This window comes from Aquila chrysaetos, chromosome 14, assembly GCF_900496995.4.
Source record: "Aquila chrysaetos chrysaetos chromosome 14, bAquChr1.4, whole genome shotgun sequence".
Lineage (NCBI taxonomy): Eukaryota > Metazoa > Chordata > Aves > Accipitriformes > Accipitridae > Aquila > Aquila chrysaetos.
Genome location: NC_044017.1, coordinates 4,179,984 through 4,207,653, shown reverse-complemented (window position 1 = coordinate 4,207,653; position 27,670 = coordinate 4,179,984). Strand labels below are relative to the sequence as shown.

The 27,670-nt window shown below is 39.5% G+C and overlaps 1 protein-coding gene across 5 annotated transcripts in view; it reads left to right on the top strand.

Annotated features, from left to right (window-relative positions):
* PCCA (propionyl-CoA carboxylase subunit alpha) overlaps nucleotides 1-27,670 on the top strand; it is a 300,837-nt gene that overhangs the window by 181,045 nt on the left and 92,122 nt on the right. For all 5 annotated transcript variants that reach the window (XM_030036718.1, XM_030036720.2, XM_041128640.1 and 2 more), the window contains one exon: nucleotides 7,146-7,248. In XM_030036718.1, the coding sequence (XP_029892578.1) occupies nucleotides 7,146-7,248 (103 nt within the window). The remainder of the gene's footprint in view (nucleotides 1-7,145; nucleotides 7,249-27,670) is intronic.

The following is a 27,670-nucleotide window of genomic DNA, read 5'->3' as shown; positions in this document are numbered from 1 at the left end:
AGTTTTTCAAGCCGTCCAAAGTAAACTCTTATTAAAAATAAAGGGTGTTAGAGAGAGCAAAGTTGTGAAATTAAATACTTTAATGGAGGAGAGATAGTGCAACGTTTTATTTGATGACGAAGAGTTTTTCAGATTTTTCTGTAACAATTGTCAGCATGCACAAGTCAATATTGTTGACTAATCTGATTAAAAACACCTGCTTGCAAGTAGTTTTTTCTTTGGTAAATAGTTGTGCTGATTTAGGACAGATGGTTTGAAAGAACGGATCAGAAGCACAGACTTGTAAATTATATGGAAAATAAATGTCTTTTCTCTGTACTTGTGAACACATGATTTGAATCTTCCTTGCTTCTCATCTCACAAATGCTTGCAATGAGACAAGGAGCAACATCTCTTATCCAGCATTAATGCTTGTGATGTTTCCTTTTTCCAAGAGAAACCGAATGTTAAAGTAGACCCTGACATGTCATAGGAGAGGAAATGAGTTTCAGATACCATGTTGTACATTTATTTATTTGTAATTTTCAAGGTATGATGGCATCTGCTGAAGGACGGGGCAGTCTGACCCTCTCCTGAAATTGAGAGATCTTGGGCTGTAGTTGGAGCTCATAGGGTTGCTTTGTGTTTCATCCAGTTTGTTAAATGCAAAGTGCATAGAAATTTCCTGGCATAGGACAAAATGCCAAGACTTTGTCCCAGAGGATGCATCATTAGGCTGCAAAGCTGCATTCTCTGAGTTTCCATGAATCTCTCATTCCTTCCTACCATCAGCAGGGTAGGATGGTGAGTCCCCTAATGTCTACCTGGGCCCTGGCTCTTCCTCTTGAGAGATTGGGAGGTAGATGTGAACCCTCACAGGCTGAGGGAGACTGATAACCCAAATCTTTCATTCTCTGGACGTACGTGCTGCAAGCATCAATTCTTTACGGTAAGTTGGGTGATAACAGCAATCCTACTTCCTTCGCCTGATAGCCTTAAAGCTAAAAGAGCCATAAAAGATTTTTCAAGAGGCTTAGAATTATTGATAGTTGCCTGCATGCTTGGAGGGCACATTCTCCTTAAGGCTATGGAGACAGCTTTGGCAGAGGAGCCCCTCGTTCCTGCCCCCCTGCCAGGCTGCCGAGGAAGCTAGCTGCAAAGCGGCTGGGTTAGGGTGGCTCTCGTTGCAGGACCCGACCCCTGCGTGCTTAGAGACCTTCGGAGTGGAACAGGGCGAGCCCGGGTGAGCTCAGGTTGTCTGCAGGGTTACTTATCAGTTAAATGAAGATGAAAGGGGTTGAGCCGCACACTTAGATCTGGGTAGCTAAATTCACCCTAGATTTATAAGACCTACTGTTTCTTTATTTGGCCTTGATCAGTGGTGAAGGCACTGGAGGTGTTCGTTGGGCACTAGATTGCAGGCCTTTATGTCAATGCAAATCACCCAAAAGGCTTCTGTTAAAGGAAAAGGAAGCATCCAGATGTATGCTGGTTTGCATGAAAGCACAGTGCACTCCATAGCATCCTTTTAAAGCAGTGCTTTGTATTTTGTAGTTTACCTTCCATGTAATTTAATTTTTTCCTGTGGTCACTGTTCAGATAGAGTACATGGCTATAAATATGCATATTTGTTACTGATCTAAATGTAATATGTAAGAAAATGTAATGTAAAGCCATTTTGACATAACCATTGAGTAATTCTTTCAGCCTTTGTCTGATCAGCTGGCATAAAGGCTAGTAGAGGTTATTATTTTGTATGATATGCAGAACTATAATTTACTCTAATGATGGTGTATTTTCATACTCTTGGTGAAAGGGTTATATGTATACATATGCACACATAGAGCAGAAGGAAACCCCATTTTTATGTAAAAGTGCACATGATATGTATAGATGGATCAATCTGAATATATGTAGAAAATGCGTGTGAATAGATGTAGAAAATATTTCAAATTGCTGAATAAAATATTCCCAGATTCTTAGGTTCCTTTCACATAATTTTTAGTTCTTAAAATAATCCTGTGAAAGTGCTGCTTTTGTCTTTTCTGTGCAACGATGAACTTCTATGTTGGAAAGTGTTGAAAGTATTCAGATAGTAAAGCTTAGATTTTTGTTTTGTTTGGCAGTACACTTCTGTTTAGAATTCTTTTAATCTATCCATTCCCCGCTTTTATATTCATCTGATAGTTGAAGGTTCTGTGAAGGATATTTCTTTGTATATGAACTTATTAAACCAATAATACTTAAAAACGTGAGATTTACTTCCTTTTTTCCTTTTTTTACATCATAAGATAGGCTCTTGTTTGAGTTGTTAAATTTCTATTTGCCTTTCTTGAGTTTTTTTTGGGGGGGAAGGCAGAGAAAATAAGAAACAATTTATATGGTAGATCTAAAGTTTCATTAAAATTGCTTATGCCCTGTCCCAGGCATTTTAAGTGGGCCATCTGTCTAAACATCTCTCCATTTTTTTCTGATCATTTCCTCGACTTATTCATGAGCCATGGGAGGGCTCCTTTGTAGTCTCCATGTAGCTGGTTCAGTCTACCCCCACTGAATACATCTATGTGCTTGCATAACATATCTTTTCACAGTGCTGGAAATTCTCTGAACTTGGTTCAGATGAATGGCCCACTTTCTGAAGGTCTTTTTTTTCTCCCCCTGCAAAGATTTGTATGCAGAAACTGACCTTGGTGGCTACAGAATCCAGCACATTATTCTTGATCATTTTACAGGCCACCTGCTGTGAAAGTTATGATGAAGGATTTCTTAATGATTCTTTGACCATTAACATTGTTTTAAGTCAATATTTCACTTTTATTTAACTGCTGAATAGGTAATTGCACAATTGAAAAACAGCTTTACAGAGTGTCATATAATGTGGTTTTCAAATGCTTGTAATCTTTCATAACGGGAGAATTTGTTATGATAGTTCAGGATTTGTCTGTGTTTACGTAAAGTATTATGCAGCAAGTATATCAGAAGTAAAGAGAATTTGTAAGTTTTTTTCCCTCAGTGTTAGAACTCACATTTTGAATTGGAAGTAAAAAAAATCTATACTCAATTTCCTGACCCTTTAGGAGCTGGTGACATTTATCATAGCTCATTACATCATCAACAGTAATCGGGAGAGGGGAGTTTATTTGCCACAAACTGCAGAAAATGGTAGTTTTATTGAGTTCCTTCTATCTGATTGGTTGATGACAATCAAAATGGACGGGCCGGGGCAGAGTTATTACTTGACTTGCTTTTGTGAATGTCTGTTTTCTTTCTTTACTTGTTTTTGACTAGAATAGATAATAGTTTAACTAGCGTCTGTTTTCCATGAGCACAGTAAGTGTGTGTTGATCTAAAATTTTTAGCAGTTGTCTGCTTTCCTCGCTGAAAACTTGCAAAGAAAGCAGGGGCTGTAATTGCTGCATTATTACACAGTATCTCCCTCTCTCTCTATCATGGCAGTTGGGGGTAAAAAGGACATAATACACTGTGCAATGTATGAAATAAATTATGGGACCATGACACCATCTGTAGTTGAAAAAACAGCGAAAGAGATTGAAAATAAATAAATAACTAAGCAGGCAAATGCTGCTGTTTTTCTTCTTGCACCATTTACATGTTTTTATAACTTTGATGCTTTAGAGTAATGCCTTGATGACTTAGAGCCAGGCCATGACCATACTCTTCACCTGTGCCCCTATTGCTCGTGATACGTCCTTATAGAAGGCAGTATGGAGTAGAGAGGTTCAGAACTGCCCATTTCTGTATGGAGGGAGTTCATAACACCCTTCTCCACCCGCCTTCCATCACTGTGGCTGCGGTGCTGCCTTTGCTGTCTCCTTCTCTTTGTGTGCAATACTGCTGGCAAGGGACAGCAGCGCACAGCTCTCTGTGGCCCTGCTTCCCATTCACCTGGCACTCATCTTGCTGCTAAACTTGAGTTTCTTCCTGCAGCCGGTGATCTTTATATGTAAAGAAAGTAATTTTTTTGATGATATGTCATTTGCCAAAACAGGGAGAAGAAAGGGAAGGAGTGTTGAACCCTATGAAAGACATATTACGTGGATTCTCAGTCTAGGGTTGGAGGGGAAGTGCCTTAAGTTTTTGTATCTTTTATGATGGTAAAAATGACATTATCTTTTCTTTCAGTTTTTTTTTTTCAGTAAATAGAATATGTCAGATTTCAGCCCAGTATGTAGAATTTTAAAAGCTACACATTTTTGAAAATAGCCAGAAGTTTGGGGAGTTTTCCATGAACTCATGGAAAATACATTCAGAAGTCCAGATGTTTTCCCTTTGGAGGACTTAGAAGAGTTCTCAGCTAAGGAAGCAAGCTTGGCCAAGAACAAAGAGATTATTTCCCATGCACTGGGACTTCTCAGACAGTAAAAAAAAAAACAACCCACAAAACAACAACAAAAAACCCCACCAAAAAGCCCCTTTCTTAGCCTGATAGAAACTTCCGCGTTTCTAAAGTAGTTCACAGACTTGAGCAACTTCCTTTCATATCCAAGGAACTTGGACTTTGATCCTTAGTTTTGGACTTTGTGATCCTTACTAATATGAAAAAAACCCCCACCCTCTGAATCCCATCAAAATGGAGTCTACTACAAGATAATTTATTTGAAAGGAATTTGATTTAATGAAGAAAAAGTAGGATTCTTATGAGCTAATGTAAGTATCTGTCTTGGCCAGTGAAACTGTAGGTTACAGTTACAAAGTCACAGGCGCTTGATTAGCAAAGCTGAAAAATGTCCCGGTGCAAATGGATCTAGCAATTCCAGGAGGGAAGTACAACTTGCCGCGTGCTTGGTGTTAGATGCAGCTCTGGACCTTGCCCTCCTGACCACCAGTGTTGCAGAGAGAGGAATTATATGCCTGTGTGGCTGTTTGAAACCCAGGCGAAGCAGTGATCATAGTCATGCCTTTCAAGAGGCGTGCATCCTGTTTGGAGATACACTTGACAAAGCTCAGCAAGACAGGACCGAACAAAAATAATCCCTGCTGGAGAACAAGACTGTCTTTCCTTTGATGGCCAGCAGCCAGATTCATGAGGTCACTTCCAGTCAAATGCAATATGAAGCAGGGCCGTGCCAGCAAGGTTGTAAGGAATCTCATGCCACCAGTGAAGCGATGTCCTAAGCTGCGTTTGAGATGAGGTCTTACCTCTTATACAAGAAATATGAAGTTGCTATAAACCACTAAATCCTCTTGGCTGCTGCAGGGGAGTGCCGTGGAGAATTTAGCCAGGCTCTGCCAAAACCCTGCTACATTCCTCCTTACTGGTGCTCTGATACGAGGAAGTGCAATGAAAACATCGCTCAGCTTGCTGCCTGCTACCTGTGCAGGAAATTCCTGTTCCTCTTCTTCAGGAACTCCCGTGTCTGCCGTGTTTCCTATCAGCCAGTCTAAACGTTTTGGTCACATACAGGAATTTCAAGATGAGGTGCTGAGAAATGTCATTGCACCCAATAAGCCATAGATATTTCCTCAGATTTGTTGTTTTGACACTTGTCACGGTATATTAAATGTGAAAAGTAACACTTGGCATTGTTAGTATGGGAACAGGTTATTTTCAATATCTGTTTTCATGAACTTTATGGGTAGTGATAGTTAGAGGTGAGCTAAGATGTTTGGTGAAATCTGGTGTAGGCCTTACTTGGCGTGGATCCAGAAGTAACTAATGATAACTATGCATCTACTTGTCTAGCTAATACGTTTAGTGTTTCCATTTCGTCTTTGCAGGCATGTTGCAAGGCACAATTTTTGGAAACTCCTTGCCTAATTAGGTACCTGAACTTGTACTTGCTTAGATTTCAGGTGTCTAAAAACCCAATCTTCTTAAAATAATTGTCAAAATCCTTAGCAAGTCAGTGTGTTATCCTTGGCTCAGGCAGATAGTTTCTCCTCCTGTGGCCTCTGGAGGCCTCACAGGTGCTTCTCCCTGTTGATTCCACAGGGAACCTGAGCACTCCCTTTGGGGAGATGTGGTTCACTGGGCACCTGAATCCTCAGGAGGATGCATGTGGCATAACACAAAAAGATGTGTTTCCAAGTTTTAAGACTCTGAAGGCTGCAGTAACACGGCGTAGTAAGCTCTATGATGTACAATAGATGAACATCATAGCAGAAATTATCCTTCAGAGGAGACCTAAAGGTGATGAACTTACTGTCTCTCTAGATTTCTTACAGAGAATCTAGACATGTGTAAGAGTCAGTGTGGAAGAAAAGCTATACCAAAATAAAGTGTCTTTGTTTTAATGGAGTGTAAACTCTACCTTGGTACCTTCTCTTTAGGCTCTGTGGTGCTTGCTGATGCTAATATATGACAACCACATATCAGAAAAGTTGTAACATACCTTTGGACACCAGTTGTTACAACAAAGTGGAAGAGACTTGAGAAGTTAGGATGAGGAAACTGAAATTGAATATACATTTAAATACAATAGCTGAAAATCACTTGTTTCACGCTGAATTTCCAAGAATGAAGACTCAGGTCTCATTCTTTTGCTGTCAGGTGTGCTTCTTTAAGCTAAAGTTGAAAAGATTCGGGTTTCTTGTATTACCTGGTAACTGGTGCAGCCACAGAATGCTGCAGGAATAGGTATCCTGCATGTGGGCTGTGATGATACATCATTATTTTTTCAGTTTGCTTGAAGGGCTCTGTAGATGAGATACTCTAAAATATATATTAAGTATAAAATTACTTGTATTACTTGTTTGGCTGAGTCTTTTGTCTGTAATTGGCCTTTAATGAAGGTTTACTGAGAATGAGATGAAAGAAATAGTGATTATATTTTGCCCTTAAAAAGAATGCTCCAGCTATCACAGTTGCTATTCTCCTGCCAACCCACTTTAACTGCTTTTCATCCTGTTTGAGCTAATTCTGCAGCAAGCGCTGGCTGTATTCAAGAGCCTCCTATAACTTTATCAGCATACCCAGTGCGTCAAGGCAATCTAGAAAGAAAGTAGAGTGTATTTTCTCCTTATATGCCATTTGACAGAAAAAGGTATTTAGTATTTTTTTTTCAAGTATGCTCTCCAACTGTGTCTATAGATTAATGATATTTTATATCCTTCATGACCATCCTATGAGGCAAGTGCTTCTGGTTAAAATGGGAGAAGCATGAAATCTCTGTTAAAAATTCTTCTTCCGTCTGTTTCTTTTTTAGAATTCCTATTGCTAAATCAAAGCAAAGTAGCTGGGAGCTCTCTGTACGTCTAGGAGATGGAATTTACCCAGTTGCAGTTTCAAAGGATGGCTCATCATTTTCTGTAAGTTCTGCTCATTTTCTAAGAAATTCAATGTATTGAGTCAATGTGGATTATCCTACATACCTACTAAAATTCTCTGTCAGTGACCAAACATAGATGTTTGTTTTGCCTTGGGTAGGCACTGCTGTGAATTACAAAACAAGACTCTCTATGTTAATTAAATAGTGCCAGCATACAAAGATTTTTCTCTGCTCGTGCCTGTGGAACATTTTTGTATCTGCTTGTTTATTAAATTAGTTTTCTAATTAATGACCCTGTTTAGTGTCTTGTTTAGAAGTAAGGTCTTATGGTCTAGTGTAGATATGAGAGAGCAAGAAAATAAGTGCAATGTCAACAAAAATTACAGAAGCTTAAGTTAGTGATTAAAAAACAAATCAAAGAACCAAGCAAATTGAATGCATAATCATACTGGAATGGAATTATTCAGCACCTCAGTGGTAAAACTGTATGTGGGCATAGTAAAATGCCAGCGTTTCAAGATGTGCCTAGGTCACTTCAGATGAATGTGTATAAACTAATATTTTTACAAATATTCTAAGATAATTACTTAAGCACTGAATGTTGTCAGCATGAGAGGCAGAAAGACAGGCCATGACAGTATAAGAATGGTGATGCTGTGTTCAGTAGTTCAGCTGCTCAGCAGAATAAAGTCAAGACAAGCTGGTTGAATTGGAGTATTGAGAAGGTAGATTTATAGAAAGAACTACTTTTTAAGTCTGTTAACGGTAATTCCACAACCGAACTGAGGTGTGTGTGTATATATATATATATTTTTTTTTTTTTTTTTTTTTTAAATAGACAGTTGACTTGCATCGTATCTGTTGACTCTTGGGCAAAAGTATTGAAAAGGGTCTGAAGAAGTCAGAGTTTCTTAGAATCATTGAAAAGCAGGACTATGAGGAGTCCCAGAAATCCTCTAGTTTACCTCTGACAGCTGTATACTCTTCTTGCGTGTCTTCATTGAAGAAACTTCTGCAATATCTGCCCCATGTCATTTTTTATAGTAATGATGTTCACACCCATATTACATTCAGAATCATGAGATTTCTTTGAAAAAGGACATTTAATATTTCTTATGATGAAGAAGTATTGTCTCAGTGATTCACTTCTGCTTTGCTCTACTGAAATTTCAATGTAAAAGACATGATTTTCAGTTGAAACTGGTCATCTTTTTAGGTGGTTATTTTCACTTACGTGAATTGAGGTAATGAAAACCCAGCTGCCTTTTTTTTTTTTTTTTTTTTTAAAATCTTTTTGTTGGCCTAACTGGGGCAAGAAGATGCCTAACCAATATACTTTTTAACACTACCTTTACCTCTGTCACACTATTTTACATATACTCATGATGAATGTGAGAGTATGAATAGAGAGCAGCAATACTTTCTGTTCCATGTGGATCATAGGTGCACTGTAAGAAAGATACGGAGAAGATCAGTTGTCGTGGTCAGCACCTTTAAAAGTTTTCTCTGGCAAGTGTACTACTTTAAGTGTGAAAGAAGGTGGTCATTTTAGTTGTAGTTATTTCTTCTAGAAAGAATTCTAGGAGGTGTTGAACAACTGTTTACTCAGTACCTAATATATAGTGTTGCTCATGGCAGCGACACTCACCCTACTTGTGGAATGGTGCTTCTAGAGTGAAGGCCACGTCTGCGTGCAGCTTTTTACTGAATTAAATTTATATAATGGCCCTAACAGGCATCCCGTGAACTTGGATGCAACCTGTTGCTCAAACAACAAAACATCTCTGCCAGATTTCAGCCCAGTTTAGAGTTGGACTGGCACTGGCTTGTGTAAGAGAGATAGCCCTTCCTAGGAGTAGTCATTGCCCCCAGCCTTTCCACCTTTGTGTTGCAACGTTGCTCTCTAGCAGCGGTCGGCCTGGAGCTGCCTGCGGCTGTGAGGAAGATACAGGGTGGCTGCTGGTCACTGTGGGTGTTGCATAGGCCCTTTCTGCTGTGAGCTCAGAAATCTAATTCCTATAACTGGCGGTTTGTTTAGCACAGCTAATTACACAGGCATGCACCTGTGTGCCTATGGACACGTGGTTTTTTGAGAGATTTACGTCAGTTTCACTTAGTTACCTACGCTCTTGCTTATACTTGCTTACGGAATTCAATAAATATACATCTTTAAATCAGACTGAGGAAGGTTTGCAGACAGAGGAGGCCTAAGCATCCTTTCATGCTTTTGTCTGTGTTGATTGTGAAGGTAACTGAACGTACAAGCTTGTATGTGAGTCAGTCCTAGACTGCACTTGCAGCTGAGCTGTAAACTCCACTGTGTCTCTCCAGGAGGTACAAACTCTGAGAAAGGATGCTGAACGTGTAATGCTGTTGCTGCTGGTTTATCATTTTAACATACAGAAAATCATTCTGACCTATACCGCAGTCCAAACCTGTGTCTCAGTTTAAATGGGACCGCTAAAGAGTTCTGATGTCTTACAGCAGTATGAGCATTACAGCTAGTATAAGCCTGGTTTAACAAGGCATATATGGAGTCTGACGTCTAGTCCTTCGGTTTGTTATTCAAACAATAACAAATAACAAACGTGGAGGTTCCTGCTCATGTCCTTGTGTCCCTGCAGTGTGCTACTGCTGTTACCTTCCAGTGCTAGGTAAGGAGGCAGGAGCACCCCTGGGGAGCTGAGCACCCCCCAGTGTCACGAGGGAAGGGATGCAAAAGCAATAGGGAGGAATTAGGGGGGCCAGGTAGTGCCCTAAAGGTTGGGCCAGAGGGACTGGCGACAGAAGCTTTTGCATTCTGATTCTGCCCTAACCAAGCCTGTATACCTGGGGAGAGAGAATTCCTTATTTATTTTTATGTGGAAAATGCCTTAGCTGGTGAAATAAATCACTGTGACCAGAGGTCTATCTCACTTAAACCTTAAGGTATAGTGTATTAAAATTAAATCCTGAGCTTGCGTTTGTAAAAAGCAGGTAAGTGGTTTTTAATACCAGGGTTGTTTAGAGTTACACTTATTTTTCATTGTTACTAGATAAATGTCAGAGGACATGTTATTCTTTATTAATAATTTTCTTTTTGCTGGGGTTCTCCTGTGATTGTGCTACAGACAAGAGAATATAGTAAATACAGCACAGTCAAAAATCTTCTGGATTATTATTCAAAGCTTTACAATGGAGAAACAATTGCCTTAAAACTTCAAAGAAGAAAAGTCAAAGACTAGGAACGAGAAATCTTGTTTCTGATCAGGAGGTATAACATATCATCAGAAAAAAACTGGGGAAATTCAAAGCTTTCTTTATTAACTTTGCTGTCAGAAACACAAGTCTCACTTTTTGAACTTCTGCACTTACTTTTTGCTATTAAGTTGGTGTGACACGGGCTCCTGACTTTGTGGGTTGTGTCCCCTTGTGGCTTGTGACAAAGATAGCTGAATCCGTGGTGCAGTTAGCTAGCCCAGTGGGAGGGCCACCTTCACATTCCCCTTCAGAAGTTTACTCCCGCTGAAAACTGTGCATTGCAGCAGCAGCGTTCGCATCCTGATTTACTTTGTTTACCACTGGGACTCTCCCAACAGTGACTCCTTTCTTTTTTTCCTTAACTTTTCTACTCTCGCCAGCCGAAACCTCACCACCTCACAGTGTGCAGTGCTTTGCTCTCTGTGCAGGGAGTGTGAGCAGCAGGCTTCTCCATGCTTCCCGCTGTTCGTGAGCAGATCATTCGTCAGCATCTCGGTCTATGGGTCATCTGTGGTTTTCTTCCTTTATCATGAGAATCTTAATGAATTGTGCAGCGTTAACTGCTCTTTATTTTTTTCAGGATTTTGAGTTTTGTAACCATCTGTTTTTAACCACTTTATTTGTAACAGAGGTCCTTGATGCAAGCTGGCTTTAGGCCATGCGAGAGGCCTTGCTTCCCCAAACTGAAGGACTTAAAAGATAAGTGGTCAAGTGTGAGCAATACTGTTTGCCTGAAGCAGTGCAAACAAAAACATTAGTTTTCTTGTTTCCAGTAAAGGTTAAAAATTTTGAGAATCCTAATTTGATATTTTTTCTTTGGAAATAGAAGTAGCTCTGTTGTTATTCTGAAGCCAGCAACATATACGCTGATCCTTAAGTTTGTATAAAATTAGTGTATAAGAATTTTCAGTTTCAGACAGTTGTTTCTGGTGATACCCTATCAACATAACAACAATCACTTCCACAATTAAAAGATTCTAATGACCTGGCTTGAGAATTAAAATTTAGCAACTTTGGTGAGATCTGCTTGCTTGTGTACCAAGAACTCACCAACTAAATTAATGTAAATGTAATTTATCCTTTTTCTTTTGTTCTTTTTCCTATATATTAATTACTAGAAGAATCTTTAAGCTAACTGCTTGTCACATATATCCATTTAGTTCTTTGGAGGACAGATGGTCAGATTCTGGGCTTTGGTTAGTATTCTTCTTACGCTTAAAATTTTTCCTGTCATCAATGGAGTTAAAGATCTTAAAATCAAGATTACTGCTAGAATAGAATTTGAAGGAACAATACCCTCCTTTACATGAGACTAATGTAAAACAGCAACAAACAGCCCAGAAATTTCCCACCACCATACTCTGGAATCTTTTGTTTAGTTCCATTTCAGACAGGAATCTTTTTCATCTTGCCATTTTCAGTTGCCAGTCTGGCTACGAAATGTTTATTTTATGATTTCAGTGGTACAAAGACTTGATCCAGTTTTGCTGATGAAGGTTGGAGTCTGTTCTTTCTTTACAAAGCTTGAGTGTTCTGCAGAGTACCAAAGGGTGGGAGAGGCAAAAGCGAATGGAGGAACCTACATATACTGAGCAAACCTGGTAGCTGTGTGGTTTCCCTGCACCGTACGTGCTAAAATGACCCTTCAAAGTCAGATGTCAGCCGCCAAGGATGCTCCGGATCCGTGTGATGGTGGCTTTGTTGCCTATTTGCAGACTTCCACTCCTGGCTGCTCACAGCCAGCGTGGAGTCCCTTTGCTGGTGGTGTGCTGGATGGGAGCTGCCCTCCCCAGCCGGATTCCGAGCAGCCCCTTAGCCACTGGTGTGCGTAGGACTTTGGTGTCACAGCCAGCCATGAACCGGCCTTCTCCAATGTGGGTGGATTTCATGTAGGTAATACACTTAAAACGTGTAATAAAAATAATAGCGAAGAATGTAAGTGGCCTAAGCAAGGGAGAACATAAATACGTTGGACCAGGTATCCGATAATAAAGTTCAATTTATTGGATCCACCACTGTATAATTTTCATTCAATGAAGGAGTGAAAGATAAGTAATTATGTGACTGTAGATCTTTTCACTGCTATAACCTACCTTCCTTACTTCCTTCAATATTCTCCAGTTTTATTTTTCTGTTATGAATGTTACTCGAATTAGACAACTAAAGAACATTTTGTATTAATATCTTTGTGGTGAAGGAGGTGGCAGAAAAGAGATGGCTCAAGTGATGAATACCAGCAGTAAGTAATTACACCTTAGAAGATACAGTCATGTTTCTTTTTGTTTGAAGTTCGTCGCTATATGCGGAGGTTGAGGACCTAATTTTAGTTCAGCAAGGAATTTGTACCTGTATTTTAGGCAATAAACTGCATTCTTTTGAAAACCTTTTTAGCATAACCCATTTTCTGATTCTTTGCTATAGTATAGGAATCCTCTGTGTTGAGAATTCTTTATCGCTAATTTGCGTGATTTCTCTGCAATTAATTGTTGTTATTCTCCTTTTCATGTTTGAGAACAGCCCTTTCTGTTAGGGTTCTTCATCTCTGTAGTCGATGCATACCTTCCCAGACTACTTAGCCTCATCTCATCTGTTCAGCTGACAAAGAATTTCCAGATGTTTTCAGTTACAAAGTAGCTTCTTATCATTGAAGTTGTGGTGAATGAAAGTTGTTTGTTTTTTTTTTTTTTTAAAGCATAAGGTGAAATAGTTCAGAAGTTACTTTGAGCCTCAATGGAAATTTGATATATTTCCAGAGGGACCTGTATAGGTCAAATGCTGAATAAGAGGAGTAGAGCAAGCTTAATTACTTTTTTCAGATTGCTACTAGAATGGACTATGATTTTCACAAAATATTGGATCACTTCCTAAATTCAAATTTAAGAACAGGTAAATATAGTATGGACATGAAATCTCTGAAAAATTTGTGGAGATTGTTCAGTGCAGTGAGAGATTGATTAATGACTGTTTTTAGTAATTTTTAGGAAAAAGCAATGTTTTTTCCCTATCTTTTTCATGAGAAGTAAAGAATTTATTAGGTATCTGTGTAGGTGGAAAATTGGCCTGTGTACCTCTTAATATTTGCAAGAGAAAACTTATTGTATAGTACATAAATGAGAGCATAAAAATACAAATCTAAGGCATTACCATCATCATTATTTGAATACATCCTGTATCATCAGCATGGAGTGGATAAGTAGTTATCTGTATGCTTTAATTTAGTTAGTGAATTCATGTATATCTAGTTACGATTAAGCTTTGACTTCAAATTAAAATGTAATAAACATTTAATTAGGAGAACTCTGCTGTATTCATTTGCTGTAAATTTTACGAATGAGGGGTAAGTTGATTTTAAAATTACTTCAGGAAATATTTTCTTTGTTTTGTAAATTCTCGTCAGCGGGAGGAAAAAATGCTTAAGGAAAATATCACCCCAAAATCAAACTAGATGCAGCTGCAAACTAGATGCAGCTGAAGTACGCAAACCATCAAGTGTAAAAAGGAACAGTGTAATGTAAAATCAGAGCAACGATACAGAAAGTTGCTGTAAGCAAACTTAGTCCACATTTAATTCCTTAAACATAAATGTGAATGGAGCGGGATCATAATTCAGTGCATATTAAATTCTGTCTTTCCAGTAGTCCGTGTAGAAGAATAACATTGCCCAGCCCTATCAGTATAAAATTAATAATCTTGTTAAGAGAATCAATAAAATATGAGAATTATTATTATTACTAGTATTTTGCATTTCTGGTATGCTTCAGGCACATAATAATATATAACTAATTGGTCATACGAAAGAAATATGAGGGCTGTATTAATAGGGATGAAAAGCAAATACCTGTAGGAATTAAAACAATAAGAGGGGTTGCCAGTAGAGAAACAAATTAACATATATCCCCAGGAGCAGTAAGTGATCTTCTGGTTAGTCTAGTTCTAAATATATGTTGTTATCAGAATGTTCCATATGTTATATTGTTATATGCATGGAATAAAATAAACTGTTACTCCAATGTCCTGTATTAGTTTGAATGAAGGGAAAGTGTACTGTAAAGGCACAAGTGGAGGGAGCAGATCGGTTAGACAATCCTTACAGCCGTAAGCAGAAAACTTTTTCTGCCTTTTTCCAAGCGGTTTATATTTTACTTGCAGAGTAGCACACAAATTCTCCACTGCAGTACATGTGCAGTTGTGCAAACTAAACTCTTGATTACCAAGTTCTATAGGTTGTATACCTATAGAATTTATTGTTCTGGAGGTTGTGTACCTAGTTTTACTCTTCTAATTCGGGTTCAAATCCAGAGCGTTTTCTGTTTGTAAGACTTACGCGTTTTGTATAATGGGATTTTAATGCGGTATGCATACGCTAGCCCCGCGGCGAGAGCAGAACCCATGATTCCCACCTTTGCAAAAAGCACGACCGTTATCGCAGGGCTCTGGTGGTAACAGCCTGCCTGTTGGCTGACTCTGTGGCTTTACAGATCCTGCGTTCCCTGCTGTACGGTGGCAGATGTACTGGAAGGGTAGAGGCTGCCCTAACCTATCCTGATGGGGTGGGGACGGTTTCTCCTGTGAGGCAAGCACTGTGCGCTTGAATCCTTCAGTCTGAGGAGAGCATTGATCCTTGCGTTCCGACTCTCTGGGCAGGTGCTTTAATTGCTACGTTTCTGTGGCTGCTGACATTGTGTTTTTTAAATGAAAGTGGCCTTGGCCTCAGTATCTTGGTGTGACCTCAGTGTTTCTGGTATACATTTCCACTCTGCTGCCTTGAGTCTCTCAGAGAATTTAGATGCTGGGACATGTTAGGTGAGATAGAGGTAAAAATGCTTAGGTAAATATTAAGTATACTCATACGATATTTGAACGTACTTGGATTAGGTGTGCTTGTGTGCTAAGCAAAAAGAGAAGCAGAGTGTGTCTGGATTGCATGTTTTTTTAAATACCATGCCGGTTCAGCAGTAAGTATGTGTAAGGGACTGGTACAATAGGTGCATGTTTTGCTTCGTAAAGAGAGATTGTTGGTGTGGGTTTGTGTATCTTGGATTAATTTATTCACACAGTACTCCATAAGCATATAGAGAAATTATCTACAAGGTTGAGAACTAAAAATGACATGAAAAGTAATGAATTAATTGTGCGGTTTTTAAATATACTCGCCCCTCTGTGTCAGGGCAGTTTAATAGCTTGGTTATAGTAGTTTTTGGAGATCTGTGGTTCTGCTGCAAAACTCACAGTAACATATGGTCTGGCACTGGTATGTAGCCTACAAGAAATGTTTAAAAAGAAAATGCAATGAAAGGTCTGAAATGCTGAAATATAAAATATTTTAAAAGCAAGCATAGTCTGTTTGGATATTTATTTTTCTTGTGTTAGAATCAGACTTCTCTTCATTGTTTTAAAGCGTAGTTCTTAGAAGGCAGAGAAGGAGCTAGGTTTTTACAATGATTAATTCTAAATTACCTGATGAAGAGTTTTACCCACACAGGTGGCTTCATAGGATGAATTCCTGTGGTATGAAAATGGACACTATGTTCTGCCATGGGTCATGATCCAATGATTCCAGGAATTCTAGTGAACAATAAACTGAAATATAAATTAAATATCTGTAGCGGTACAGAGCAATAACAGACCATTTTCTTTCTTCAGAAAGTCTTTTTTCTGGCATAACAGCATTTAATGTGTCCTGCCACCTTTCCAGTCCTCCTGTCGTCTTTTGGTGTAAGACTGAAAGCTCCCTGGGGCACGGGTGTTGTCTTCAATTCATTTGTGTGCCATGCACACTTCAGATCCTGCAGCACAATATTCATATCATTATTTTCTAGTTTCAAAAAACAAGCCTTAACATGAGCATCACTTGGATGCATTTCTTTACCATTGATTTTTGCATCCAACAAAACCGGAAAGAAAAAGCCCAACAAACTCCTCCCTGCCCTCAAAGACCCCTCCAACTTCCCAACCCCTGTCCCCAAATTTTGTAGAATGAATAGATTAAAAAATGTTGTGAGCTCCTCCTGCTGGTTCAGCGGTAGCAATAGTTACATTTAAAAGCATGCTAATGCAATGTTAAGAGCCTAGCTTATTGCCACAAAAGCCATAGTTAACTCTGCAGCTCCTGGATGGTGTTTCATCTTTAATTCTGTTCTCTGAGCAAATCTCAACACATTTAATATTCAGTATGACACTCTACTTTGGGATCTCTTGATGCTTTGGCATAGGGGGGAACTATAAGGTCGCTGCTTTGACTTGCTTTCTTAGCTCTAAATTTCTTTGCTGCTTTTTTTCCCCCTTTAATTTAATTTTTAAGTAAGCCAGACTATTAACATTACTTTAATGTAGCTTTTATGGCTTATGAAAAATAATGCTGCTGTAGTGGATAGATGTGCGTCAGCTGTGACTAAATGTTTTGATGTAGTCTTCTCAAAAGATAGACTAGAAGAGCTTTCCTTTGAAATATGTGAAGCAGTTTTAGACACAGCTTCTCAGATGGATCTAATTAGTCTTTCATACGGACTGGATGTCCGTTTGTTGCAGCTGAATTCTCATTTCATTCACCCATAACTAGAAACACCTCGCTTCAAACATGTTTCTTCAAAGAAAGAAGGGTTTAGGGTTCCATGTTTTACTGCTTTTTGATGTTGGTTTCCCTTTAACTCAGAAGACCTTATGTTTATACAACTGTTATTATTAAGAAAACATAGCTTTGTTCATGAGAGTTCATTCGGTATCAATGTTGGCTATTGGTAGAAGTCGGAGATCTGTGGAATAGATCTTGCTATACGAGACTAGTGGGACAGCTGTACATCTGGCTATTAAGCTCATTGTAAGGAAGATTTGAATGCAAGCAGGATGTTCTAATAAAACCAGGGAACCTGGGTTGTGGGCAGACAAAAATTAAGATTAGAGGTACAAATGATCAGGCTCATCAATGGATAGCAGTCCTGTTTATTATTTATATACAGTAGTCACCAAAGAGACATTGTACTCTCTACTGTTGCCCATTTAGGATATGTTTACGTGGCCCAGTTTAGTACAGTACAAAGGAACCTATGCTGACTAACGTAGTTTGGGCAGTGCTGCATTAATGCAGCTGTACTGCTCCTAGCTGAACGAACTTGTCTAGAGCTGGCACGCGCAACTCCACGTGGCACTGTGTCGTGCCATGTCGTGACACCTCTACAACAAAGCATATCATGAAAGCTGCAGTGATAAGTGTCTGTTTGATCAGTGTAAAATATTCAGTGAGTGATACTCGGGTACTGCTATGGTTGATGCTTAAGGAAAATGAGTGGAAGGAAGGCAAGGTGACAGATGCTCTGCCCGTGTCTATTCCCCACTGGCTGCTTTGCAGCGATGATGTCCTTTAGACTAAGGGGAGTTAGTCTGCAGAAACAGGCTGATGGTGCTGGCTTTACTTCTTGGCTTCCCAGCAATGTAGCTGAGCTGGTTTTGCCTCTGGCGATTGCCGTTCACCTCTTCCCTTCCCCGTCAAAGGACGGGCAGTCCAGCCCAGCTGCCTCAGATGCTGGCACCTGGGACACGTTGATAAAAGAGGACAGGGTGATGGGGTGGGCTGTGAGCACTCTGGCATTAGTGGAACTGGTGGGTCTGCAGGACTGTCTCTCGGGTCCCCGTTACTTGTGCACGTCAGTAACTCCAGCAAGCTTGCGTGTCTGCTAGGAAACTCTCGCTGCAATACTTCTTCCTGCCCCTAGCCTCACCCAGTCACTGCCTCCCTTTGCCTCTTACCACGTCACCCTCCGTTCTTAAATCCTCTGCTTGTCCACAGGCGGCTGCATGTTCCCCGTTTGTCCTGCCAGAAAGCAGGTCTGGGATTGCTGTGCAGTCACTCACATACAGGGTGGCCAGCCCAGCTGCGGGGTGACAACCGAATTGTCCTTGGCTGTCCAAGAGCTGAACGGGGGCACTCGTTTTGTTCTCTGTGCAGCTTCTCATTCTCATAAAACTTAACATGCTTGGTTAATACTGACCAGTCAGTGGATTCAGAAGTGGAGTGTGTGGTGGGGATTTAGAGGAGGGACTGACAAATAGACGGTGCATTTTGTTAACCTTTTTTTCCTTTGAGATCAGGCTAAAGGTACTGTTATTGAAAGGGTTAAGAAAGAGAACAAGGTGGTTCTGAATGCAGGAGGAGGGAAATGATTTTAAATTATTAAAAATGAATTGCATCACTGTCTGTGGCTCATATAGAGAATAAAAAAGGAACCTGATTTAAGAAGTTGTAATCTACTGCCAATGGTTTATTTCATTTTCCAGAGAAAATCTATGGATCTCAAGGACATACAATAAATTGAAATCAACTGGAAACCAAAACAGACCTATAGCTCCGTAATTCTAGAATTATTTCAGGTAATACTGTATGCACCAGTCTTTGTTTCAAAGGTTGCTGTTGCAGTTCCAAAATCACTTAGATTTAAGGAATGCCAGATGTCAGGTGTGCATTTTGCAATAGTGTTAACTATGTGACTGAACGCAGAATCCCTTCGCTGTTCGGTGTGTTATATAGGCCAGCTCTGGGCGTTTCCCGTAGTTTGTGTAGTGATGGGGACTGTTGTCTATAGACCTTTGTTTCATTTGTTATGGAAATGTAAAGAGAGGCAATGTACCAGGGGACAGTAGGAAGAGAAGGGTCAGTCTTGCCGTTAAAGGGGTCTGTGTGCTGACTTCTATCCCTGCCTCTGCCAAAGTTTGTCAGAGGTGCTAGCCAAATCTTTGAAACCATACTTTCTAAATGCAGGCAGTTCTGTATGGTCTTCATTCTCTGGGCCTCAAACTTTGCACTAGAATCAGCCATGGAAACGCTGAATACTTACAGCTGCTGGGGAGATCGCTGCTATCAGAATATTTAAAGTTACAAAGCAAAGTACTCTGCAGTATCAGGTTTCACATGCATCATCTATTTGGTATGGTCTTTTTAAACTGTAATCTGTTGATGTCTCACCTCTGGTGGTTGGTGTGAGATGATGGGAACGTGGTGAAAATAAATGGACGTTTCTCTAATGTGAAAGAGTGAAATACTATGTGCTAAGGGAGACATGAAAAGTATGATGAAGACAGTACTTCTAACTGTGGACTAAGACTCGAGTAGCTTGCAGTAAGCCTACCTGAACAATTTGGAGACTAGTTTAATTAATGAATATTGTTCAGTAGTGTGTCCACAGCATTTGAATCTGTTTAAAATATGTGTACAAAGGAGACGAAGCCAAGTAGTGCTTCCTGTCTCAAATTTTATCAGTTTGTGATATTCACAATCACGTAAAGTTGTGTCTGAATTTAGCAATTCTGTATGTGTGCGTGTGTGCAAGACAGAACTCCCTACGTTCGTATGTAACAGTCGTTCCCCCCCCCCAATGTGCTTTGTAATGTAATGCTGATACTCCGAGGATTTGTTAGCTGGGTTAGATCCATTAAGGTCATTGCACGGACCTCTGCAGTTAGCTGAGTGTAATTGCTGGTAAGACTGCCATTTTCTGCGCAGCACAGTAATAGCAATGAACAGTAAAGGTCAGGAATTTGAGGTTTATTCCAGGCTCCATTTCTGAAGGGTGGTCAAGCATTCAAAGGTTGTGCCTTCTGCATGTTTGCTTCTTTTTGCTCACTGCTACTAATGTGTTGTTTTTCAAGTCCTGCCTCTTCCCAGCTTGTCTCTTTGCTCTGGTTTCATTCTTCTGACTAGTCCTACTTTCCACCCCTCAGTCTTCTCGCCTGGTCCATGCTCATTGTCTGGCCAGTCTGAGTCTCCCCTTTGGACTTCCACATCACTTAGCAGTCAGTCTTGGTTCTCTTCTACAGGACCTTCTCCCATGTCGCTGTGTCCTGCTCTGTAGGCCTCCAGGCTTTCACCCATGCATTGGTTCTCATTTCCATTTTCCTTTCCCAGGGCCTCAGCATTGTTTTTTCTTGTCCCATTTCTTCTACCTTACTATTTGTCTGGCTAGTCCTTTCTCTAAGATCACTCTCTCACTCCTTAGATAGTTCTCTCTTTTCCTTCATCCTATGCTTCTAGCCCCTTCTTCCTTGCACAATCAGTGCATGCTTCCATCTCTTCCATTCTCTGAATTAGGTTTCGTGTGTTTCTGTTACCACTTCTATTTCCTTCCTCCATTTTTAGTCTTCTTGCTCAATGAGTCCCCCACACCTTACTTCTTACTCCAAATTTTCCTCTCCATCTTTTTTGCGTCTCCTTCACTGACACTTCCAGTCTTTGTTCCATTCTGCTTTCTCCAGTCATGGGGCCGTCGGTGTCCAGTTTTTGTTGCTTCTGCGTTGTTTATATTGCTGCTTCTTCCTTTGGTGCTCAGCCCTAGCAGGAGTAAGCACTGAAATCACAGAGGTGACAGTCTTACTAGGTTTATACTTGACCTGGTATTCTGCAATCCAAAACCACGATTTCAGGGTAAGCTGTGTTCAGCCCTGGGCTGGTATGTGTTAAATACACGGAAGTGTCTTCTAGAAATGTCCCCTTTCTGAAATCATTTCTAAATGACTGTTCAGCCTAAACAGAGTTCATCTGAGTTGTAAGAAATTGCAAATACTGTGTGATGATGGGAGGAGTTGTACAACTGTGGCACTAAGGCTCTTCCCCCTCATGCTGTAGCTCCGTGTCCCAGACCCTTCTGGCGGGCCCTTCCTCTGCTCCTCCTGTGCTCCTTCTGTCTTCGTTCCAACCTTGTCTTTCTGTTGTGGCTGCCCTCTTGTTTCCACCATCTAACCTCTATCAGCTGTTTCCTTTATTGCCCTAATCGCTGTGTATTTTCACACAGTGACCTCTTTGTCACTGTTGGAGCAGCCCAGCTGTTTGACGGTAACAGACTAGTTTGCGTGCACAATTTATCCGGTTCTAATTTAATATTTTCTCCTAGCTGATAGGGGAGGAGGGAAATAGTTTAATGAAAAGTGCATATGCTTAAACTGACATCTTTATTTTGATGATGGTGAGCTTTGCTTATTGTTAATTTATAATGAACATACTTTTGAGTAATTTAGGGTCTTTCATATTAGTTTTATCATCTAAACTCTCAAAGGAAAGCTACATTGATGGCCAATCAGCATAGTAGAAACACAGAATGGTTTGGTTTGGAAGAGACCTTTGAAGATTATCTATTCCAACCCCCTGCCATGGGCAGGGACATCTTTCACTAGACCAGGTTGCTCAAAGCCCCATCCAACCTGAGAATAGAGATAGATAGTATATCCAAATCTCAGGACGCTGAGAGCCTAGGTTTCCTTTGTTCAACAGTTAAACAGACCAAGAACAAAACCAGCCAGAATAGGATGCCCACGAAGACGACAGCAGCAACTGTTAAGATAAGAGAGAGAAAGAGACCCTCTCCCTTACACAGCTAATGGATTTTTCCTGGCCTTGGCAAAGGAAAACTTTCTGAAGTAGGTGAGTTAATAGGAATGGAGGAGAAAGGGCCAAGGGATGGTCATTGTCAGTTACAATCAATCTGTCTGTCAGTCTACCCAGCCAGAGTCCGTGGTGAGATCAAATTGTATTGGCCCATTATGTGGACTACATCTGCAATCCAAAGTGAACCAAAGGCGACTTAAAGTTGTTCAGGCTGACCCTGCGGAGTACAAATACTCATTACTTGTTTTATTGTAATTTACGTCATAAATCCCAATTCACAATTTGTGGTTTTGCTTTGTAAAAATGTGCTGGAAACAACTGAAGTGCTAAATGGCCTTACAAATGAATGCTTTTAGGAGCATTACCGAGTGGGATCTTTTGAATCTGTTGAACGATTCACATTCCCAACAGAAGCTGTTTCAATAGCGAAGGGTGTGCCCCAGAAAGCTCAACATTAGTAATGCTTTCCAGAATAGGTGGGAAATTATTTTGAAAATGGCAGTAGGAAATATGTTCAATGTTACACACAACTCTGGCATTTTTCAGTCATTTGGAACTATTAATCCGCTTTATTAGATCTGCCTAGCTCTTTCTGTGGATATGTGCTAGTGTTTTTTTTTTAATTCTTCAGCTGGAATTTTTTAATGGTGTCCCTTAGTTTATCGTTTTAGCAAGTTTACTTCTGGTACAGTTAGCTGGAGTGATTAACAGATGAAATGACTTCAGAGTGTAAATTCTCATTTGGTCTTCTAGATTATATTTCATCTCTGTTGTATGCCTTCCTAATTACCAGCATATTTCAGTACTTAAAATTAGAATTTTAAAGCATGTATTATTCATCTTCTCTAGATCAGAATTAAAAACAACATGGGCTGACATGTTACATTATTTCTTCGAAATCTGGTAATGTTGTATTTTCTCTCTCATTTAGGCTTAATTATCTCTTTAAAATATTAAATCAAGAATTGTTCTAATCCACATGACATAGTTTTGTGGATTTTTTTCAATTAAACTATTGCTCGTTTTTGGTTTTTCTGTTTTTGTTAAAACAATACTAACCCGTGTTACGTTTGAACTGGAACATAGCGTTCCAGCTCCGAACCTGTATCAGTGGTGCCTGTCATTGGCGCCAGTACTGAAGAAAACCCAATGCAAATTTTGCAATTTGGTCTTATCCCTGAGAAATGTCTGAAGAGTAAATAAAAAGCACAGGTAACTTTGAGAACAATAAGATTTAGATACAGCTTCATGACTCGGGATAATCTCTGAGTATGTCTTACTACATTAAATATTTGTCTTGTTAAGTAGCGGCATTAAAAAACAATCTGTGCAAAGCACGTAGAAGATTAATTAACATTGGGAAGAAAAGAGATGTCTGAGCCTTTCACCTGTAAGATACCCTTTATCTCCAGCTGAGTATGCCGGCCTTTAATGCTATTTGTCATCTTCCCCAACAGGTATCTTGATATTTTTTTCCACACTGCCCTTTATACTTTGAATGACTCCTGTAATGCCAATATCATGTATTAGTCTGTTATCCTCTCCCACCAAAGGCTTTAAATATTTGTTTGGCTTAAGCAAACAAATAAAGACACATTCATTTAACTGGCATATACTTGCTTTTAGAAAAAATTAATTTAAGGGAGCATTAATGAAAATAAAATGTCTATTCCCAAGTTTAAGGACGTTGTAAATACAGAGTTAAGGCCTATCTGCTATGATGCTTTTCATATAACTTATCTACAAAGAGGGTATTCGTTATTTTCTGCTAAAGCAAACACATGCAAGGAGAGTTCTACATGTAGCTTTGGTATGGCTTTATGGTGCACATCTGTGGGTGGTCATCACCTATACAAGTAGTCATCTTGGCTTGCACCGTTTGAAGGAATGAAATGGGTTATGTAGACAACAACTCTTTTAATGAAAGGTTTCTTTATGTGGTGATCATTAGGGCATGATGGAACTGTCTGGCTTCTTTTAAATGTAAAGTCATTTAATTTTTTGCTGATGATAAAGATATGTGACTTGCAAGAAAGGAATGACAGGGATCATTCTGTTTGTGCCTATATTGTACACTGATACTTCTTGTATGATTTTTACATAGATATTCACATTTGTATTTTTACCTTTAAATTTTTGCTGTATGTGTTTAAGTGCACATTTCTATAAATATATGCATCCTATTTAATCATATTTTAGCATATTAATGAAAAAGCATAGCATTATTACTGTTTCATAGTATCTTAAATCTCTCAGTCAGGGAGAACTACCATTTTTTGCATTCTTTTCTTTCTTCTTTCTCTAGTTGCACCTTTTGGCTTTTCTAAGGAAATATGTTTTGTGTAAACAGTCTCTTGGGTTTAGATAATGTTGAGCTTCAGTGCTGTAGGAATTCTGCCCTGAGTTGCATGCTGTCCTTTAACTTATATGGAAACCTTATCATCAGCACAGCCTGCTGTGGAAAACCAGGATGTGTTTTCTCCTTGTTCCAATGTAAGGTATCTCTATTTAAAATAGTAGGGATAATCTCCATTTTGATTGCATGCATCTAAGGCTAAGAAATATTTGTTGGACTATGTTTTACTTTAAAAGAAGTGATTTTTGCAACACTAGGGATAAGACATAAAATTTTTTATTGTTCTGGGCTTGAGCATTTTGTTTCTGTAAATTTAAGGGTAATATGGTTTTATTAAATTGTTCTGCTTTATGTTGCATGACAGAGGAAATGGGGCTTTTACAGATGTGGGCTGTTGACAGTTTAGGTATCAGATCTAACGCAATGAAATGGCTTATTAGGATCATGGAAGCTCTAAAATTCTTGCACTGTTACTGAAACTTCATGGTACACACAGCTTTATAATTTCATTATCCATTTTACTGGAAATAAGCGATGAATGGTTTTAATTGCGTGAGAAAGTATTTAAATGTTCTTTTAATTGGTCATTGGTTGCTAATTGGTGAAAGGATTCTAATGATACCAAAATCTTTCTCTTCTCACTGAGGAACTGCTGGTTGTCTCACACTTGTTACTTCACGGATCAGAAGCGTGCTTGTCTTGTAGGAAAAGGCTGCCCAAGGTTTCTTCCCACAGAAACAAACTGTTTTTTTCCCCCAAGTGCTTCAACATGCAAGGTCTTGTAGGAACTGTACAACTCCATATCGAAAAGTATATACAATGCTACCTTACTTAAAGCATGCCAGAGTTGCCATCTTTTTTCAGTTCTTCCCAGATTCCTGAGTGACAATGAAAAGAAAGTCTATTTTAATATTTTAAATTGCTTGTAGGTAGTGTACTTTGCTGTCTCCATGCCAAAGATGAGATCCATCCTCATCGCTGAAAGAGCTCTTCTGGTGGCTGGTGTCTGTGTGCCTATTGTCAGCATCCATACATCATCACTCTGCGTGTATAGAAGCAAAGACCCTGTTGAGTATGAAGAGCACATTGCGCTCGACACCCCTGGCTTGGGTCTGGGTTGAGTCCAGGGAACAAGAAGAAATGGGTTCTGTCAGAGTAGGTGTAAGCTGAAAACTCCTTCTTTTCCTCTTCTGGCTTTCTTAGTGGTGAGTTTATTGGAGATTCTTTTTGTCATCTAGGGCTGAAAGCAGAGTGAATGTGTACCAACAGTTGCCAGGTTTTCACACTAGGGCGCCTGCCGGCAGGGAGCCCTGCGCAGGGAGCGTGGTTCATGCTGGATCAGCAAGGGAGCTTTACCTGGTTTGGGTTGAAGGATACCACACTGTCATTATCAAGTCTCAGAAACCTTTTTTTGAGGAAAAGTATGCCCTTATCGTGATCGACAACACAGCAGCAGCATCTACGTAAGTGGCACAGTCGCGTCATTTCAAGAAAGGACAAATGGCACCTTCTCGTGGAGAGAAATCTTTGTCTATGAACTATTCACACCAGAAGTAGGCAGATCTCCCAGGCAAATGGACTCTGCACTGGGAAGGTGGATTAAAGGGACCGGGACAGTTTTGTGGCCGCATTCAGGAAAATCTGTAGCCTTTGGAAGCTTGACAAGAGAGGGCACTTTGTTTCCAGGGGCACCGAGGGCTGGCAGACTCCTTCACTGCAAGTGGTATTGTAACTGTGAAAGTTACCATTAAAGCATTTGCTGTCGAGATAAAAGAAATCTATTTTATTTCTAATAGAAGATCTGGGAAATGGAGTAAAAATTTACTCTTTGACAGTAGTGGCACTGTCTTCTGCTATCCCTGTAATTCTGGCCACAACTCATAAGACCCACAAACACTTTCTCCTAAAACTACTACTATAGTTTTGTGACTGCCTAAACTTAAAGTGGAACTAACCTATTATAGCTTATGTCCCAGCAGACACCTCTTGATGCAAGTCTCAGTTCAACCGTGTTTGGCTGCGTAGGTGCTACAATGAGCAAACTGTATAAAACATAGGTTTCATTTCTAGGGCTATAATAAAGCGGGATGCACCTCAAGAAAAAAAAAAATCAATAAATAGGTGTGTGGTTTGACATACAGAGTTTGGAGTTATATAAAAGGATTAATTCCAAATAGTCCCCATTTCCTCACATGTCAAAGTCACAGCAACAGGTAAAGTAAAAGCAGTTAAACCAGGGTTCCTATTGACACAGCTCCATCTTGATATTCTCCTAATTCACAACTAACTTAACTAGGTGAGTCAAGTACTTCAGACCTCTATTTTCTGCTTAGTTGAGCTGCTTTATTCAGTATTTCTCTGCTTCTGAAGACGTAAGGTTCCTTTCTACGTAACATAATGGTAAGGAGGATTTTGCAAGTTTGAGCTTTAGTAACTGAACTAATGCCTTCAGCAAGAGTACAGATACAGAATATGTGTCTGTACTGAAAGTATATTCGGTTTTTATCACTTATAAGGCAGTTCTGCTGCCTTTTGTTTGGAAACAAAATGTGTGAAGAAGAAAAAATTGGCACATATTTGATATGAAATGTAATACTAATTATCTATATTGTGATTTTTTTTCTAAGTAGCAAGTGGTGTAATGGCTTGATACCTTGAAGGAATTGGAGAATTTGAAAAGAGAGATCCCTCTTTGTTTTACATCATCTGGCTGCGCAGGGGAAAAATCTATTAAAAGTTTCCATTCTGAGGTGGCTGAAATTCTGCAAAGTGGTACAAAGGCCCAGGGCCTCACTCTTAATGGCATCAAAGCTAATTCAACCCAAACAATACCCACTTCATGGGCAGGAAGATATTAGATTCCTATAAAGAGATGTGCAAAGCTACAAAATGATCAGATGTTGCAATTGTTAACAAACAGAAGACCTGTAAACTTGATGCAGTAACTGGCAGCTTCTTGGATAAAAAGTTTGTCAAGCTCCAGGGATTTTGAGTTTCTTTTCATTAATCATATAATTCTGAATATTCATTTTTCCCAGTCATACTTGCCATTTACCATTAGACACTACCTTTGTTGTGGTTATAACAAGGAAACTCCCCACGGTGAAGATCAATGCACAGCCAGGTAATGACATTTTATATGTATGTTAACAAGCTTTGATTATTTTTGTAGTCAATATGTGCTGTAATGCAAAATAGAGGGTTTCCTTAACTTTAAAAAACAAATCTCAGATTTTAAACTCTCTGTGGAAAAAGTGGAGATCATTCACTGTAGAGAACAGGAGTTAACAGTAAACCCGAATGATGGGTGCTCTAGTTCATGGGGTCTGTTGTTGCAGAATGGGCCTGTCTGAATTCCGTTTTCGTAGAATTATTATTCAGGAATGTGCCAAAAGTTTTTGAAGACAGATGAGAAAATCAATAGATAAAATACATCTGTTTTGCTTTATTGTGTCATCATTTTGTAGTTATAAAAATTCAGTGTTAGAATTTTACTAT